Here is a 16,668-nt window from a genome sequence, read left to right on the forward strand (position 1 = left end):
GAATAGGGAGTATGGTGAAGTTGCCCCTAGATGCTGATCTTGGGTCAGTTTTGCATTTTTCTCACAAATGGTTAAGGTTGGGATTGGGGGAGGGGAAGCTAATCCTAGATCTGTACCTAAGGGAAACTTCACACTGAAGCGATAGTGAGAGTGCAGGGCATGAGGGGTATCGGTTGCCGTGGCGGTGAGGCGCCTGTGGGCGGAGTTACATCATGCACCATAGCTCCACGCTAGTGGTATCAGGAGAGATCAGGAAGGAAGGGAAGGGGAAAGCACTAGTGGGAGAAAGCTCTGGAGAGCGGTATCAAAGCTCTTCGTATCTGCTGCTGGGGCTGGGAGCAAGATGATGATAGATTATTAGAGAGGAGAAGTTTGACTCTCACTTGCTCAAATATTTGAAACTTGAAATGGCGGCTGTAAAGTATTGGGCATCAGTTCCATTTCAACTCAGAGAAGAGAGACAAGATTCACTGAAATGCATTGAAATTCTAATTCAAGAATAGATTTTTTTTGAACAAGGGATTTTTCATTAATTGAATTAAGAATTTCAATTAACTTCATTGATTGGCTGAATTGAAATGGAATTGATCCCAACCCCATCGAGCACATTAGTCGAAACACTGAAGAGTCTTTAGATCTGAAGGAAAGGAATGGAAAGCTGATTTGGGGAATCTTTAGGAACATTGTGTGTGTGTCTGTAATCCTGGGGGGCTGGGTGGGATTGAGAAGATTGGGTGACAGCAGTGTATAATCTAAAGTCTGCCCCACAGTGGGTCTTAATCCCAGCCTAAACCACACGAGACGGAGAGACTCATGCTGAGACACAGACCTTCAGCTTTGTCTATAGGTGCTTACTCCAGTTTAAGCCTATGTCTGGACTAAAAATCACTTTCTATGGAAATGCACACATTCCATAAAATATACTGGTGCTAATAAAACATTTTAAATCCTAAGTAAATATATAAAAAATAGGAAACACATCTGAGTTTGCTATTTGCAGGTGTGTAGGAATCATTTGATGATATCGAATAAACGTGCAAGTTTTTATTTTATGAAATAAATATATTAAAAGGTCTAACAAGGATTTTCTTCAGTTTAAATCAAACACTGAAAACATACTGTACATTTTGTATGAAGATCCCTCCTAACTATTTGTGTCTGTGTGTGTTTCCAGTGGGCCCTCTGATCGGTCGTTACTGTGGTACTAAGATTCCTCCTGAGATCAAGTCGTCGTCTGGTCTACTGTCTCTCTCCTTCCACACGGACATGGCTGTGGCCAAAGACGGCTTCTCTGCCCGCTACAACATGACACACAAGGAAGTCAGCGACAGTAAGTAGCCCACCACTCTATCTGCCTCTGTCTGTCTGTCCGTCTGCCTTTCTTTTTCTCTCTCTCTCCTTCCATCACTCTCTCCATCTACCATTCTATATGTGTCCTGTTGTCTGTTTCTATCTCTACCTCTCTTGATCTCCCTTTCACTCCCTCTTCTCTCTCTCTCTTTCCCTCTCTCCCCAACCTCGCTCTATCTCTCCCCCTCTAACTCTGGTCTCTCTCCCTTCTTTCCACCAAACTTTCTCTGTCTCCTAACCACCCTCCCTCCCCTGGCCCTTTTCTCTCACTTCCCCCTGTAATTATCCCCCCCCCTCCCTCCTCTCTCCACAGCGTTCCATTGCAGTACAGCGTTTGGTCTGGAGTCAGGGAAGATTTCGGACGACCAGATCTCAGCCTCGTCCTCCTTCTACGACGGCCGCTGGTCTCCTCGCCAAGCCAGGCTCAACAACATCGACAACGCCTGGACACCCAGCGAGGACAGCGGCAAGGAGTACATCCAGGTCAGACAGCCCCCCCAAAAAGAGAGAGAGAGAGAGAGAACACCCTCCCCCCACCACACACAAACACTGTTTTGACAATATGCAGTGTGCGGAGCGGATGCAGGATGCTATCTGTCACTAGATAGATGAGTTTGCTACTCAGGAATGCGCTGTTAGCAGTGGAAGAGTGTGCCATTGATTTTTACCTCCTCCTATCCCTCATCCCGCTCTCTCTCCCCAACAGCAGCCCCATAGGGCCTGGCAGCACTCCCCCCTGTCTATGTAACAGATGGACATAGCTCTTAACCTGATCTATTTATGGGGGTATATGACTCAAAAGAGTGCAGGATCTGCATAGTGACTTCATATCTCTATTGTACCAATAACCTCACCTACTAGGTCTCTCGTTCTCTCTCTGTGCCTGGAAAAATGGAGGGAGGTAGAATTGAGCAGAATATAATTGAATTGAATTGTATTGAATCAAACAAATAGCTAACTTTATTGTAATTATTTTGTAATAAATGTAAATATATATTCTGCTTCTTCTGAAATGTATCTCATCATTTTCAATCTCTTCCCCTCTTCCCCCTTCCACCTCTCTCTCTCTCTCTCTCTGTCTCTCTCGCTCTCTTTCTCTCCCTCTCTCTCTCTCCCTCTCTCTCTCTGTCTCTCTCTCTGTCTCTCCCTCTCTCTCTCTGTCTCTCTCTCTCTGTCTCTCCCTCTCTCTCCCAGGTGGACCTCCACTTCCTCAAGGTGCTGACAGGTATCTCCACCCAGGGAGCGGTCTCCAAGGAGACACAGAAGTCCTACTACGTGACCACCTTCAAGCTGGAGGTCAGCACCAATGGAGAGGACTGGATGACCTATCGCTACGGCAAGAATCACAAGGTAATCTAGAACCCCAATGTAGCAACTGGAACCTAGAACCCAAATGTGGAACCTGAAATCTAGAACCCCAATGTGGAACCTAAAACCTAGAACAGTATGAAAATGTATGCACTCACTAACTGTAAGTCGCTCTGGATAAGAGCGTCTGCTAAATGACTAAAATGGAATGTAAAATGTAACTCCAATGTGCAACCCGGTTCTCAAAGTCTCAGTTGGTTGTATATCTGTTCTTTCAACTGCAGCTTAGCTGGCAAAACTGGTTGAAACAACGTTGTAAGGAATGTGAAATTGGTTGTAATGACGTAATTTCAAACAGTTTTGCCCACTGGGAGACTAGCTGGTTCAATTCGCTCTGGATAAGTGTGTCTTATACTCAAATGTAAATGTAATGTAATTCCCACATGGGTCATGTAATTCAAAAGTACACTGCTCCCAAGACGAATCTCTATTAAGCTTGTGTGATTGACCTAAGCATTTAAACCATATTGAAAATGGGAGTAGTTTGGCCCTAAGTGAGGAGGTATTGAATCTGTTGTATTGGGGCAGTTTAATAAAATATACAGACTAAAACTAAAACTAGATTAAAACCTTCTTAATTTGTCTGAAATATATCCCAGTTATCAAGGCCAGGAAAGTTAGCTGCTCTGTTGTTGCTCTTCCGATGATACTGTGGGAATGACTGGGAATTACTGGGAATTATTTTGAGATTCCTGTTGGGAATGTGTATTGACATGAGTCATGTCCCTAGCCCATGAAGTGTCTTCCTGAAAGACTTTGGAAGGAGGGAGGGATGGAAAGGAGGGAGGAACCTGCCAAACATGAACAATAGAGTTCTCTGTGTGCCCATATCTATCTCTGCTATTCATCATCCTTTCACACACACACATACGTACACACCAGTGGGGTTGCAAACACAGCTGGAGCGTGGAAGAGGTGTGTGTGTTTGTATGTGTGTGCGTGCTCGCTTGATTGAGTTTGTTTATGTTTGTCAATTGGATAAAGTATGAATATAATACTCGTACTCAATGTGAACGCGAACTCTTGACCCAGATATGAATGTTAAAGCCACAGTGGACTGTAGAGAGGGGGAGAGTAATCTGCTTTTTTATCCCAACCTCCTTTCTCCCTTTGGGGCCCCTGTCTGTCTGTTTCAGCTTTGGGTGGCGGTGGGGGGCATACAATGTCTGTGATGCGATTATTTGAGGAAATGGATTTAGAATTAAATTAAAAACTCAACTGCTGGGAACCCCCCCCCCCCTCCCCGCACACACACCACCGCTGACCTTAGAGCTGACTGTCTGGACTGGAGATCAGTTTTGACCAGGGGTGTGTGTGTAGGGTTGGGGGGGGGGACACAGTCTGTCTAGTAATAACCAGAACATACATGTACATGTACGTACAGACACACATACAGTATGTGCATACCAGACGTAGGTTCAAATAGATGGGCGGGGTTTGTACATTTTAGACTTCTATTGGTTCACGCACACGTCTGGTACACAGGTGCACACACACACGCACCCTAAGCATCATAGAAACAGGTCATAATATACAGGTCAACAGCCTCTTTCAATGCACTCTCAGTGGACGTTAGCCTCTTTCAATGCACTCTCAGTGGACGTTATCCAGATCCATACAAGGTATAATGTCCCATGTCCCTATGTATGTTCCGTGACAGTTAATCCATCAATGGTGGCGTGCGGACAAACACACAGAGTTCGAGTTAGCCTGGCCCTAAGGCCCTAAGCCCTTAGAGATCCTTTAAGTGTTTAAACCAGGAAACACGATGGGGGGCATGTCAATGAAAGGAGAGGGATTTGCCCTTCTGATTGTCATTTAACAGTTAGTTCCTAGCTAAATTAATGGGCTGTTTATGGGAGTGTCGGAGTGTGTGTGTGTGTGTGTGCGTGTGCCACTGGTGATATGTCGTCAGATGTGGCTTTGGTGGTATATTGTCAGGTATGAGTCAACGACAGTATGAGTAAAGGGATTGGCTTGGGACTTCCTGTCCGTCTGCTGAGTGTGTGTGTGTTTACAGGATGTGTTTGTCTATGGATCTGTGTATGTCTGCGTCTGTATTTATTTATGTGCAGAAGTGTGTGTGCGTGTGTGTGTGTGTGTGTGTGTGTGTGTGTGTGTGTGTGTGTGTGTGTGTGTGTGTGTGTGTGTGTGTGTGTGAGCAGTGGGGAGCAGGGGGCCGACACACGGAAACCGCAGCAGGAGGTCCCAAGTCATTGTTCCGTAGCGAGCGACAGAAGGTTTGAAACATCAGCAGTTCTCATAAAGCGGATCTGAAGAATCACACAAACGAACACCAGGGTCTTATTCATTAGTGCATTTCTTATTGGACAAATTCAGTTTGCTCCCTCCCTGTTTCAGCGTGTTTGCATCCGTTTGGTTCCTGGTAAATACACACAATTTCTATGATTTTGACTGAAATGGCATCATAGCATAGAATTCCATTTGTGCCAAATTGCTATTCCTCTTCCTCTGTGTGACTGGCAGTTTGTTGTTGGAGCATGTGTGACTTATTAAAAAGGCATCATGCTACTCACACATGCACATCGTTACTTGACACGGCTCTCGCACACTCTCACGCATAGGAGCGGTATATCAGCAGCACTCTGACACACATGCATTTGCACACACACACATACACAAACACACAAACACACACACATTGTGCCTGAATGGGGGAATCACATTAGCCCAAATAATAAACAGACACGGTGTGTGTCGCGGAAATGCATTGTCTTACTGTGCTAAATCTGTCACTCTGTAACCTGGGACAAAAACAGCCCACACTGCAGTTACAGCCTGTTACTCTCAGTCACAAACACTAGCTGTGTCAGACACACACACACACACACACACACACACACACACACACACACACACACAGGCATGTTTACACACTCTGGCACATAGATACACACACATAGGCATGTAGACACACATAAACCTATCACACACACACTCACCCACACACTAACCCACGCACACACTTGCAATCTGATGAGAGAGAAATGAAATAAGTGGGGCGGAGTGGGAGACATTGACAAAAACAACTGTGTGAGGGGGTGGGAGACCATTTCAAAGGAGTGCTGTACCTCAGCATCCACACACACGCACACATCCCTCCATCCTGGCCTCCTCTTTGAGCCACTAGTGGAGAGCAGCCAGTTGGAACCAGTTCTTACTGTCAACATCTTCATACGGAGCGAGAAACGAAGGGCAGGAGGTAGGGGGATGGATAGAACGAGAGACAGAGAGAATAATGTCTTGTGCAGAGCTTGGCCACATCTCCCTGTGGTGCCATCAGCTTCAAGGAAAACACAGCAGAGACGGCAGCGGTGTGCCAAAAGCACAGAGACAGGGAGAGAGAGGGGGAGGAAGAGAGGTGGAGGGGGAAATGGAGGGACAGAGAGAGAAGGCAAATGGATAATCTCAGGATGAGTAGCTTCTCTCTCTACTGTATCTCTCTCTTCTCTCTCTCTCTCTCTCTCTCTCTCTCTCTCTCTCTGTACAGGGGATGTTCTCTCTACTCTGACAATAGAGCACTATCATGTTAGCTGCAGTAGGTCTCCATTTGTTATTTCTGTTTTCTCTCCATTTTGTTTTTAGAGAAGTGTTTTCATCTGGGAGACTCAGCCCAGTCTGACACTATCTCCTTCCACTACTCTACACACATGCACACACACTCTCTCTCTTTCGCGGTGACCCCATTCTTCTCCGGAGGGTCATCAATAGTTAAATATCCATGGTGCCTCTGTCCCGCCGGTGTCCATCCGCTCCAGGCGTTTGACCGTCACATAAATGTGGGAGGGGTTCCGCGGCGTGAGTGTGTGCGAAGTGGCGCAGGAGGGCTAGGGTAGGGTGGGTTAAGGGGTTCGTTGGGGGGTTCGTTATAATTTAATGACCTGCCACATGAGGAGACAACATGACAATGTTAATTATTTAGCCCTCTTCGCCCTGTGTGCTGAGTAGGGGCGGAACTAGACTGGTTACCCCCCCTATTCCCTCCCGTCGTCAGGCAGATTATAAGGGTCGCCCAGACGACTGGCTGATTGACACACACAGTCTGCCATAGCAACAATGGCACATCCCATACCATCACATACAATAACACACTCATGTAATTTGCATGAAGACATATGATGTACATAGAGCGTACACATGCTCTGACAAAAACTCATACACACTCATATACACACATATACCCAAACATCAACTCACAGAGACACACTCACACGCGCACACACACACACACAACTTTATGACCCCTCACCTGTTTCCAGCAAATGTCCAGGTGTCTAATGAGCTGAATGACCTTTGACCCTGGGGATAGGGATATTGAGGTTAAGGGTCAGGATGTGACTAGAGAGAGGAAGAGGAAACAGAGGGCACTGGGGATGTCTGCAGCACGACTCTCCTTCACCTATCCCCCACCCTCATCTCTCTCTCTCTCTCTCTCTCTCTCTCGCTCCCTCTCGCTCTATTTCTCACTCTCTCTCATATCCTTCTTTATTTTCTAAAAAAAACTCGCCCTCTCGCCCTTGTGTTTTTCCCCCAAAAAAATGTTTCTTGAATGTGCCTGACATCACAAAATGGAAGTTTCCTTGTGGAAAAAAGGAAGTTCTTCTAAAATGTAGTTTTAAGTCTAAGGACGAATCTGTGTGGTGAATGGTGGTTGGGGCCGTTAAAAGATAAGTGACATTATCTCTATACCGTCTGGCAGTAAGTGAGAACTGGTTATGTTTACTTCTGGAGGACGGTTTGTGGTTTGGACTCATGGGGGTTAGGTTAACACCCACACACACATGCGTGTGAACACACACAGTGCAGAGGGCCAGAGGACAAGTAGCAGTGCTTTCTAGGTTCCCACCTTTGGGGGGGGGGGCTAAGGTGCCACTGACCCGTCTCAGCCAATCAGAATATTCCATACCTGAAGCGAAGCATTACAAAATACCGGGGGACAGAGTGGCCTGGGACACAGGGAGAGGAAGATCGGAAGAGCTAGAGAGAGTGAAAAGACAGTAGCGAGGGTGAAAGTGAGGAAGAGAGAGTGAAGGAAAAGTTAGTAGAATAATTATAGCCTCAGATACATGGAGAGGAGAGGGAAAGATAATACAAATAAAGTCAGAGAGAAGGAAAGACCAGGAAGGATATATAGAGTGAAAGAGAGAGAGGGAAAGCGAGAGAATGACACAAAGGAGAAGAGCGAAAGAGACACATTGAAAGCACATTCAAGTATTTGACTATAGGCCTACATTGCATATGACAATAGGCCTGCATTTCATACAAACACATTGCTTTAAATAAGCCTTATTTAAACCTCTAGCCCTGGCTGTCTATCTGGTGAATCTTAGGCAATAATACAGTGCCTTGCAAAAGTATTCATCCCCCTTGGCGTTTTTCCTATTTTGTTGGATTACAACCTGTAATTTAAATGGATTTTTATTTGGATTTCATGTAATGAACATACACAAAATAGTCCAAATTGGTGAAGTTAAATAAAATAAATAACGGAAAAGTGGTGCGTGCATATGTATTCACCCCCTTTGCTATGAAGCCCCTAAATAAGATCTGGTGCAACCAATTACCTTCAGATGTCACATAATTAGTTAAATAAAGTCCACCTGTGTGCAATCTAAGTGTCACATGATCTCAGTATATATACACCTGTTCTGAAAGGCCCCAGAGTCTGCAACACCACTAAGCAAGCGGCACCATGAAGACCAAGGAGCTCTCCAAACAGGTCAGGGACAAAGTTGTGGAGAAGTACAGATCAAGGTTGGGTTCTAAAAAAAATATCCTTAACTTTGAATATCCCACAGAGCACCATTAAATCCATTATTAAAAAATTGAAAGAATATGGCACCACAACAAACCTGCCAAGAGAGGGCCGCCTACCAAAACTCACAGACCAGGCAAGGAGGGCATTAATCAGAGAGGCAACAAAGAGACCAAAGATAACCCTGAAGGAGCTGCAATGCTCCACAGCAGAGATTGCGTACACTCCACAGAGCTGGGCTTTACGGAAGACTGGCCAGAACAAAGCCATTGCTTAAAAAAAAAAATATCAAACACGTTTGGTGTTCGGCAAAAGGCATGTGGGAGACTCCCCAAACATATGGAAGAAGGTACTCTGGTCAAATGATACAAACCCCCAAAAAATCCATTTTAATTCCAGGTTGTAAGGCAACAAAATACTTTCGCTAGCCACTGTACATGTTTCTACAGTGTATGTGTCCCAAATGGCACCCTATTACCTTTGTAGGGCTCTGGTCAAATGTAGTGCACTACATAGGAAATAGGGTCCCATTTGGAACACAGTCAGTGTCTGTTTTAACTGATATTAAGCTTTTGCCTGTGGTCCTTTCTTCCTCTGAGTCCGTCTTATATCCAGAGTTGGACAGTCCAAACTTGGTCCAACCCTAAATTAACCGTTATAACTGTCACTTAGAGTGAGTTTAGGGCTCATACTTCCTCTTATCGAAGCTTGATTGTCTTTCTCGTGGGGTGTATGTGTGTGGGTGCATGTGTTATCGCATCGCAGAGGACGGTCTTGTGGTTTCCTGTATCTGTGTGGTTTCAGACTGGCAATGAGCCTCACTGGAGAGGAAGAGGGGGAGATGGACAGAGAGTGGAGAGAGGGAGGGGGAGAGAGATGGAAAGAGAGAGAGAGAAATGAGAGAGGGAAAGAGAGAGAGAGAGACAGACAGAAATAAGAGCGAGAGAGAGATGAATAGAGTTGTTATTGAGGTGTTTTGATGGGGTGTGGTTGGAGGAAGACCTCCAGACTGGATAGAGGGATAGGACATGAGATGGATCAGATGTCTTTCTCCATTGGTTCCTCTCCTCCCACGAGCATAATGGGAAATCTATCTGTCTGTCCCTGTGTTGTCCGTCATGTCTGTCTGTGTCCTTCCTCTAAACAAGGAAGAGGCTTCTCTCCTACAGTCACATTTACCCTCTGACCTCTAGCCTCTCCCTGAGGGGTCAAGAGAGGAAGGGAGGTATAAGGAGGGGGAGGGATGTTTTGGTGCGGACGTTTGGGGCGGATGCCACAGGAAGTAGTCCTTGCTCATGTCCTGCCCTCCTGCGGAGACTTCCTGTTACTGTTACAGAATGCCTAATCCTGTCCGACCTTGCCCTGTCATGTCCCTCAAGCATTTCTGTCCACTGTTCTGTCCCCCCAGGGTGGTAGTGTGTGTGGGCGGTGTGGGAAGGGGAGTGGGTGTGTGTGGGTGTGTGCTTGGTTGTGTGTGTGTGTGTGTGTGTGTGTGTGTGTGTGTGTGTGTGTGTGTGTGCGTGCGTGCGTGTTTGTGTCTGCCCTTCCGAACCCCTACCAGCCCTCACCTTTTGCCCCACAAACACAGACAGACAGCTGGGTGGGTGTCATTGGATCTGTGTTTAGGCTGTCTGTGCTTAGCTGGGGCTCTGTGTGTGTGTGCAGCGAAGCGAGACTCACACTGCAGGCTTTGGATGTGTGTGTGGTAGAGAGAGAGCGAGCGAGTGAGAGAAAGAGAGAGAAAACTGAAGATAGCATGTAGCTGAAACATTTACTCTAACTTGCTCGCACACTTTTTCACTTTTGTAAAAAAGAATGTCCCAAGATTATTGTTTGCAATGTGAGGACAGCATCCCCTCTTTTGACATGCACATCTCCTAGCTCCATGCACCTGCAGCACACTGATTTAATTTACATTTACATGTTGGTCATTTAGCAGGTGCTCTAATGCGGAGCGATTTATGGTCAAGAAATCGAACGCAGCAATCATCTCCTTTCGCTGTGTCACTCACTCATCCACTCATCCCCATCACGCCGGCTGATGCATAGGGCAGCAACAAAGGCTCTCCACTTTTGTCGGTCTTTGGCCATCTTCAACATTGTGCCCTACCACTGCTGATGTGTGTGGTATAAAATGTGTGTGGTATCTTTTGATTGGTATAAAAGTCTAACCATATCCCCCTCTCTGTGTGTTCTACAGACGTTCCATGCTAACACAGACCCGTCTGAGGTGGTGTTGAACCGCGTGCCCCAGCCCGTCCTAGCCCGCTTCGTACGCATCCGGCCCCAGACCTGGAAGAACGGCATCGCCCTGCGCTTCGAACTCTACGGCTGCCAGATCATAGGTGTGTGTGTGTGTGTGTGTGTGTGTGTGTCGCGTGCACATATTTGCGTGATAGAGAGCGAGCCATGGGAAAAAGAGATGTTTATTTTGCCTTAGATACCTGAGCCATCCTTTACATTACACCTCTGTCACACTGCACATCAAAAAATGTTGAGAGCCACAAATGTGTTCCGGCATCTCCTGCCCTGTCAGTGAAGAAGCTTAGAAAATCCCCTTAGAAGAAATGGCAGCCGGTCTATGCATTAACTACGCAGTAACATGAGCACGCACACATAAGAACTCCCGACAGCAACCGGATCAGTAGTCTAATCAAAGTTTTACTCCATTCTCAGCCAGCCAAGTTTTACTCCATTCTCTATCTTTCCACTCTATGTTCCTGCTCTCCTTCCTCTTCTCTTTCTCCTCTCTCTCTCTCCCTCGTGATCATTATTTTCTCTCACTTTCATTCTCCCTGTCATTCCATACTCTGTCCTTGTTTTTCCCTCTCCTCTTTCTCCCTCGCTCTCTCCCTCTCCACCTACTCCAATTCTCTCTATCAACCTCCTTTCTTTACCTCTGAATAATTCTCTGTCTCCTCTCTGTCTCTCCCGTTTTCCCTCTTCCTCTCCTGCCCTTTCCACTGTCAGGATGTCAACCTACTTTCTCTCAACCCCTACAATCTCGCAGATGCAGTATGTCACAAGAAAGGGTCACAATCAATCATTCATGACACTCTTGTTCAGTTGTACATCTTGAACTGTGATTCACAGAGAGGGAGAGAGGGAGAGAGGGAGAGAGAGAGTGTCACTCATTAGCTAGTATTGCAAGTGTATGTTAGACTGCCTCTCACACACATACTCACTTGAAGACACACACAATGACCTCACGTCGATTCACATACACACATACATTTCTGTTGCCATTTATCCATAATTTACATTCATTGCTAGTGCTGTGACATAACAGCATGAAACTTTGATCTGTGTACTCTTAAACCGTCAACCCTACTAATGCTCTCCTCTCTTCTCCTCCTCCTCCTCTCTCTCTTTCTCATCTCTCGGTCTCACTCCCTCTGTCTTGTCTTGTCTCTGGTCTTCTCTCCGCTGTTTCTCCCTCGGTCTCTTCTCCTCTACCTACCTCTTTCTCTCTCTCTTTCCCTCTCTCTTTCTGCCCTTTCTCTCCTAGTTCCATCTCTCTCTCCTCCTCCTCCTCCTCCTCCTCCTCCTCCTCCTCTATCGTCTCCCTCCTCTCTCATTGTTTATTTTACAGATAATATGTGAGGGTTGAAATGTGATAGTTTTGTGTAATGTATGATATTGACCCAATAAGAGGATTTTTTTTAATGTCACTTCCCACTCCCCCTCCCTTCCCCCCTCTTCCCCGTCCCTCTCCCTCATCCTCTTCTTCCCCACCTCAAGATGCTCCGTGTTCAGAGATGCAAGGCCTCCTCTCCGGCCAGCTCCCCGACACCCAGATCTCGGCCTCGTCGGCTCGGGACATGCTGTGGTCCCCTGGGAATGCCCGCCTAGTGGCCAGCCGGTCAGGCTGGTTCCCCGGACCCGCTCAGCCCCTGGCCGGGAGGAGTGGCTCCAAGTGGACCTGGGTGTCCCCAAGACGGTCCGGGGGATCATTACCCAGGGGGCGAGGGGCGGAGAGGGGACAAGCAGCACGGACAACAGGGCCTTTGTGAGGAAGTACCGCGTGGCACACAGTTTAGATGGGAAGGACTGGGGGTTCGTCATGGACAGCAAGACCAGCCTGCCCAAGGTGGGTGGGGGTGATGTGGGGGTTGTGTGTGCGTGTGTGTCAGTGTAAAGTGTGATTATACTCATTTAAATCATCTATATAAAGATTTTTGCCACAGTACCTTTCAATATTTATGCTTTATTTCTGTGTGTGTGTGTTGCAGATATTTGAAGGGAACACCCACTACGACACCCCTGAGCTACGGCGTTTTGAGGAGACCCTGGCCCAGTTCATCAGGATCTATCCAGAGAGGTGGTCTCCTGCCGGGATCGGGATGAGAGTGGAAATACTGGGCTGTGACGTGCCAGGTAAGACTTGAGCCCGTGGTCTAGCAAGAACACTCCCGGCTTCAAACTTTCAATCTGTTACTCCTCTCTGTCATTTCATAACTGTCAAAATGCCCTACAAATATATATATTTTTAAGTGCGTGCACGTATTATATATCATCTGTGAGTCTACTGGATACACAATTTGGGAGTTGGAAAGCAAGTGGAAGTGGAAAAGTGAGGGGGGACTTTGAGAGAGTGAAGGTTAAAGTTACAGGGAGTGGAGAAAGGGTTGGACGGGTTTTGAGGAATCTGTCCCAAGGGTACCATGCACACACACACTGCTGGTATGGTCTGCTATCCAGATGTGAGGCAGTAGACACATCTGGTCTCTCACTGCTCACTACTCCCACTGGGCCTACGCAGGAGCTACAGCACCAGACAGTGGGCTCAACACCTACACACACACACACACACACACGTACACTCACACACACACACACACACACACACCTCAACTCCCCTGAGCTGGTTCTAGGCTCCGCTCTCTGTTTCCACCCTGACTAGGATGTTCGTCACACACACACACACACAACACTTCGGCTCCACCTGTCACACAAACACACACACACCCTCACTGCAAGCATACAGTACACACGCACACTCACACACACACACACCTCAACTCCCTTGAGCTGGTTCTAGGCTCCGCTCTCTGTTCCCACCCTGACTAGGATGTTCGACACACACACACACACACACAACACTTCAGCTCCACCTGTCACATAAACACACACACACCCTCACTGCAAGCATACAGTACACACACACACACACACACACACACACACACACAACTCCCTTGAGCTGGTTCTAGGCTCCGCTCTCTGTTCAACACATACACATAAACACATAAACAGACACAGACAGACAGATACTATAATGGCTCCTAATAGGCCTACACAGGATGTGTGTGTGTGTGTGTGCGCGTGTGTTTGTGTGTAAGGTACACAGCCCTGTTCGGTGGTGTAAGGATGATGTGGACCTCTTAATGTTTCATCCCACTCTTCTCTGACTCACTCACTACGCCATTAGAGAGGAGAAACAAGGCCAGAACCCTCCATTAACACAGAACAATAGGACACACACACACACGCTTTCTCTCTGTCAGTATAACAGGCTAGCGCCCTTTGTTAGGGACCCTCAGTACCACACCCATGATTGGCCTACATGAATGACTGACAAGAGAGCTGCACTCCTCCCCTCCCTACATCTCTCTCTCTCTCTCCTTGCTGTCCTCTGTCACTCCCTCCTCACCCCATCTCTTCCTACTCCTGCCCCCAGTGGGGGCTACACATAGGCCCTGGGATTCAAACCGGCAACCGTTCACCTTGAGGCTACAGCCACAGCCGTCCCCGATGTTAACCCTGCCACATGTAAAAGGCATTGAGACCAGGTGAAAGCCCTGTGTTAATGCAATCTGTCACAGGCTTCTCTTTATTGGACATGGATGAGATCCCAGAGAGATGGAGTAGTTTAACACAACACTGGTGTTCAACAGAGCATTTGGTTCAGAAGTGTTCACAGTGCATGAGTGGGAGGGTTGGAGTGCTGTGCCTCATAACAGGAGGGAGGATTGTAAATCTTTTGTCACCCCTCCTTTTGTCACCCCTCCTTTTTGCTCCCACCACCTCTCTTTCTCATTCTCGTTCTTATTCTCTCTCTTTCTGTCCTCTCTCTGTATCTGTCTCTCTCTACCTCTCTCTGTCTCTCACTCGCTCTCCCTCTATCCTCTGTCTTTCTCTCTCTTTCTCTCCCTCTCTTTCTCCTTCCTTTCTCTCTCTATCGCTCTCTCACTGTTAAATCCCACACATGGCTCTGTTCTCTTCTCTCCTCTCTCTGTTCCCACCCTTAGGCATAGTGCGTGGGTCTGTAAATGTATTTTTTCTTCATTCTTTCTCCACTCCTCTGTTTCTCATCACACATTCCCCCTCTCTGTTCTCTGCTGTCCATTCCAGGCTCTTTGGTCTAATTTCTTACACACACACCTCACACACACTTATGCACACACACACATGCACACGCATTGAACACAAAACTCTGCCTGGATATCTCTTCTGTCTTCCTTCAAGATCAACTTCGGAGGTTTCTCTTAGGCTTTGTTTTACAGTCTTCAAGGACATATTGGGCTCTATTTTAACCTTTTACTGCAGTGGGCTAAATCAGGGTCACACGGAGTGTTTCTCGGTAGTCTTAAACAAATCTACTTTGAAACAAAAGTATACACCTCACACACATGGTTATGGGCTTAAAAGAAAGAAGACCACTGTAAAAGAAGACACCATGTCAGATATAGAGTTGAAATGTATTCAATTTACACTTTATACAGTGTCTTCGGAAAGTATTCAGACCCCTTGACTTTTTCCACATCTTGTTAAGTTTCAGTCTTATTCTAAAATGGATTACATTTTTAAAAATCCTCAGCAATTTACACACAATACCCCATAATGTCAAAGCGAAAACAGGTTTTTAGAAATGTTTACGCATTTATTAAAAAATAAAATTATTTACATAAGTATTCAGACCCTTTTCTATGAGAATCGAAAGGGAGCTCAGGTGCATCCTGTTTCCATTGATCATCATTGAGATGTTTCTACAACTTGATTGGAGTCCAGCTGTGGTAAATTCAATTGATTGGACATGATTTGGAAAGGCACACACTTGTCTATATAAGGTTCCACAGTTGACAGTACATGTCAGAGCAAAAACCAAGCCATGAGGTTGAAGGAATTGTCCGTAGAGCTCCGAGACAGGATTGTGTCGAGGCACAGATCTGGGGAAGGGTACCAAAGCATTTCTGCAGCATTGAAGGTCCCCAAGAACACAGTGGCCTCCATCATTCTTAAATGGAAGAAGTTTGGAACCACCAAGACTCTTCCTAGAGCTGGCCGCCAGGCCAAACTGAGCAATCAGGGGAGAAGGGCCTTGGTCAGGGAGGTGACCAAGAATCTGATGGTCACGCTGACAGAGCTCTAGAGTTCCTCTGTGGAGATTGGAGAACCTTCCAGAAGGACAACCATCTCTGCAGCACTCCACAAATCAGGCCTTTATGGTAGAGTGGCCAGACGGAAGCCACTCCTCAGTAAAAGACACATGACAGCCCACTTGGAGTTTGCCGAAAGGCACCTAAAGACTCTCGGACCATGAGAAACAAGATTCTCTAGTCTGATGAAACCAAGATTGAACTCTTTGGCCTGAATGCCAAGCGTCACGTCTGGAGGAAACCTGGCACCATCCCTACTGTGAAGCATGGTGGTGGCAGCTTCATGCTGTGGGGATGTTTTTCAGCGGCAGGGACTGGGAGACTAGTCAGGATCGAGGCAAAGATGAACGGAGCAAAGTACAGAGAGATCCTTGATGAAAACCTGCTCCAGAGTGCTCAGGACCTCAGACTGGGGCAAAAGTTCACCTTCCAACAGGACAACGACCCTAATCACACAGCCAAGACAATGCAGGAGTGGCTTCAGGACAAGTCACTGAATGTCCTTGAGTGGGCCGGCCAGAGTCCGGACTTGAACCCGATCAAACATCTCTGGAGAAACCTGAAAATAGCTGTGCAGCAACGCTCCCCATCCAACCTGACAGAGCTTGAGCGTCATACCCAAGAAGACTCGAGGCTGTAATCGTTGCCAAAGATGCTGCAACAAAGTACTGAGTAAAGGGTCTGAATACTTATATAAATGTTATATTTCTGTTTTTTATTTGTAATAAATGTACAACAATTTCTAAAAACCTGTTTTTGCTTTGTCATTATGGGGTATTGTGTGTAGATTGATGA

General features: G+C 46.6%; 1 protein-coding gene across 1 annotated transcript in view; it reads left to right on the forward strand.

Annotated features, from left to right (window-relative positions):
- Nucleotides 1-16,668, forward strand: part of nrp2a (neuropilin 2a) — a 63,446-nt gene that overhangs the window by 25,667 nt on the left and 21,111 nt on the right. Inside the window, 7 exon segments of the mRNA XM_041855669.2 lie at nucleotides 1,175-1,330; nucleotides 1,664-1,833; nucleotides 2,545-2,700; nucleotides 10,695-10,839; nucleotides 12,236-12,391; nucleotides 12,394-12,584; nucleotides 12,727-12,871. Coding sequence (XP_041711603.2) covers nucleotides 1,175-1,330; nucleotides 1,664-1,833; nucleotides 2,545-2,700; nucleotides 10,695-10,839; nucleotides 12,236-12,391; nucleotides 12,394-12,584; nucleotides 12,727-12,871 — 1,119 coding nt within the window.

This window comes from Coregonus clupeaformis, chromosome 29, assembly GCF_020615455.1.
Source record: "Coregonus clupeaformis isolate EN_2021a chromosome 29, ASM2061545v1, whole genome shotgun sequence".
NCBI classification, from domain to species: domain Eukaryota; kingdom Metazoa; phylum Chordata; class Actinopteri; order Salmoniformes; family Salmonidae; genus Coregonus; species Coregonus clupeaformis.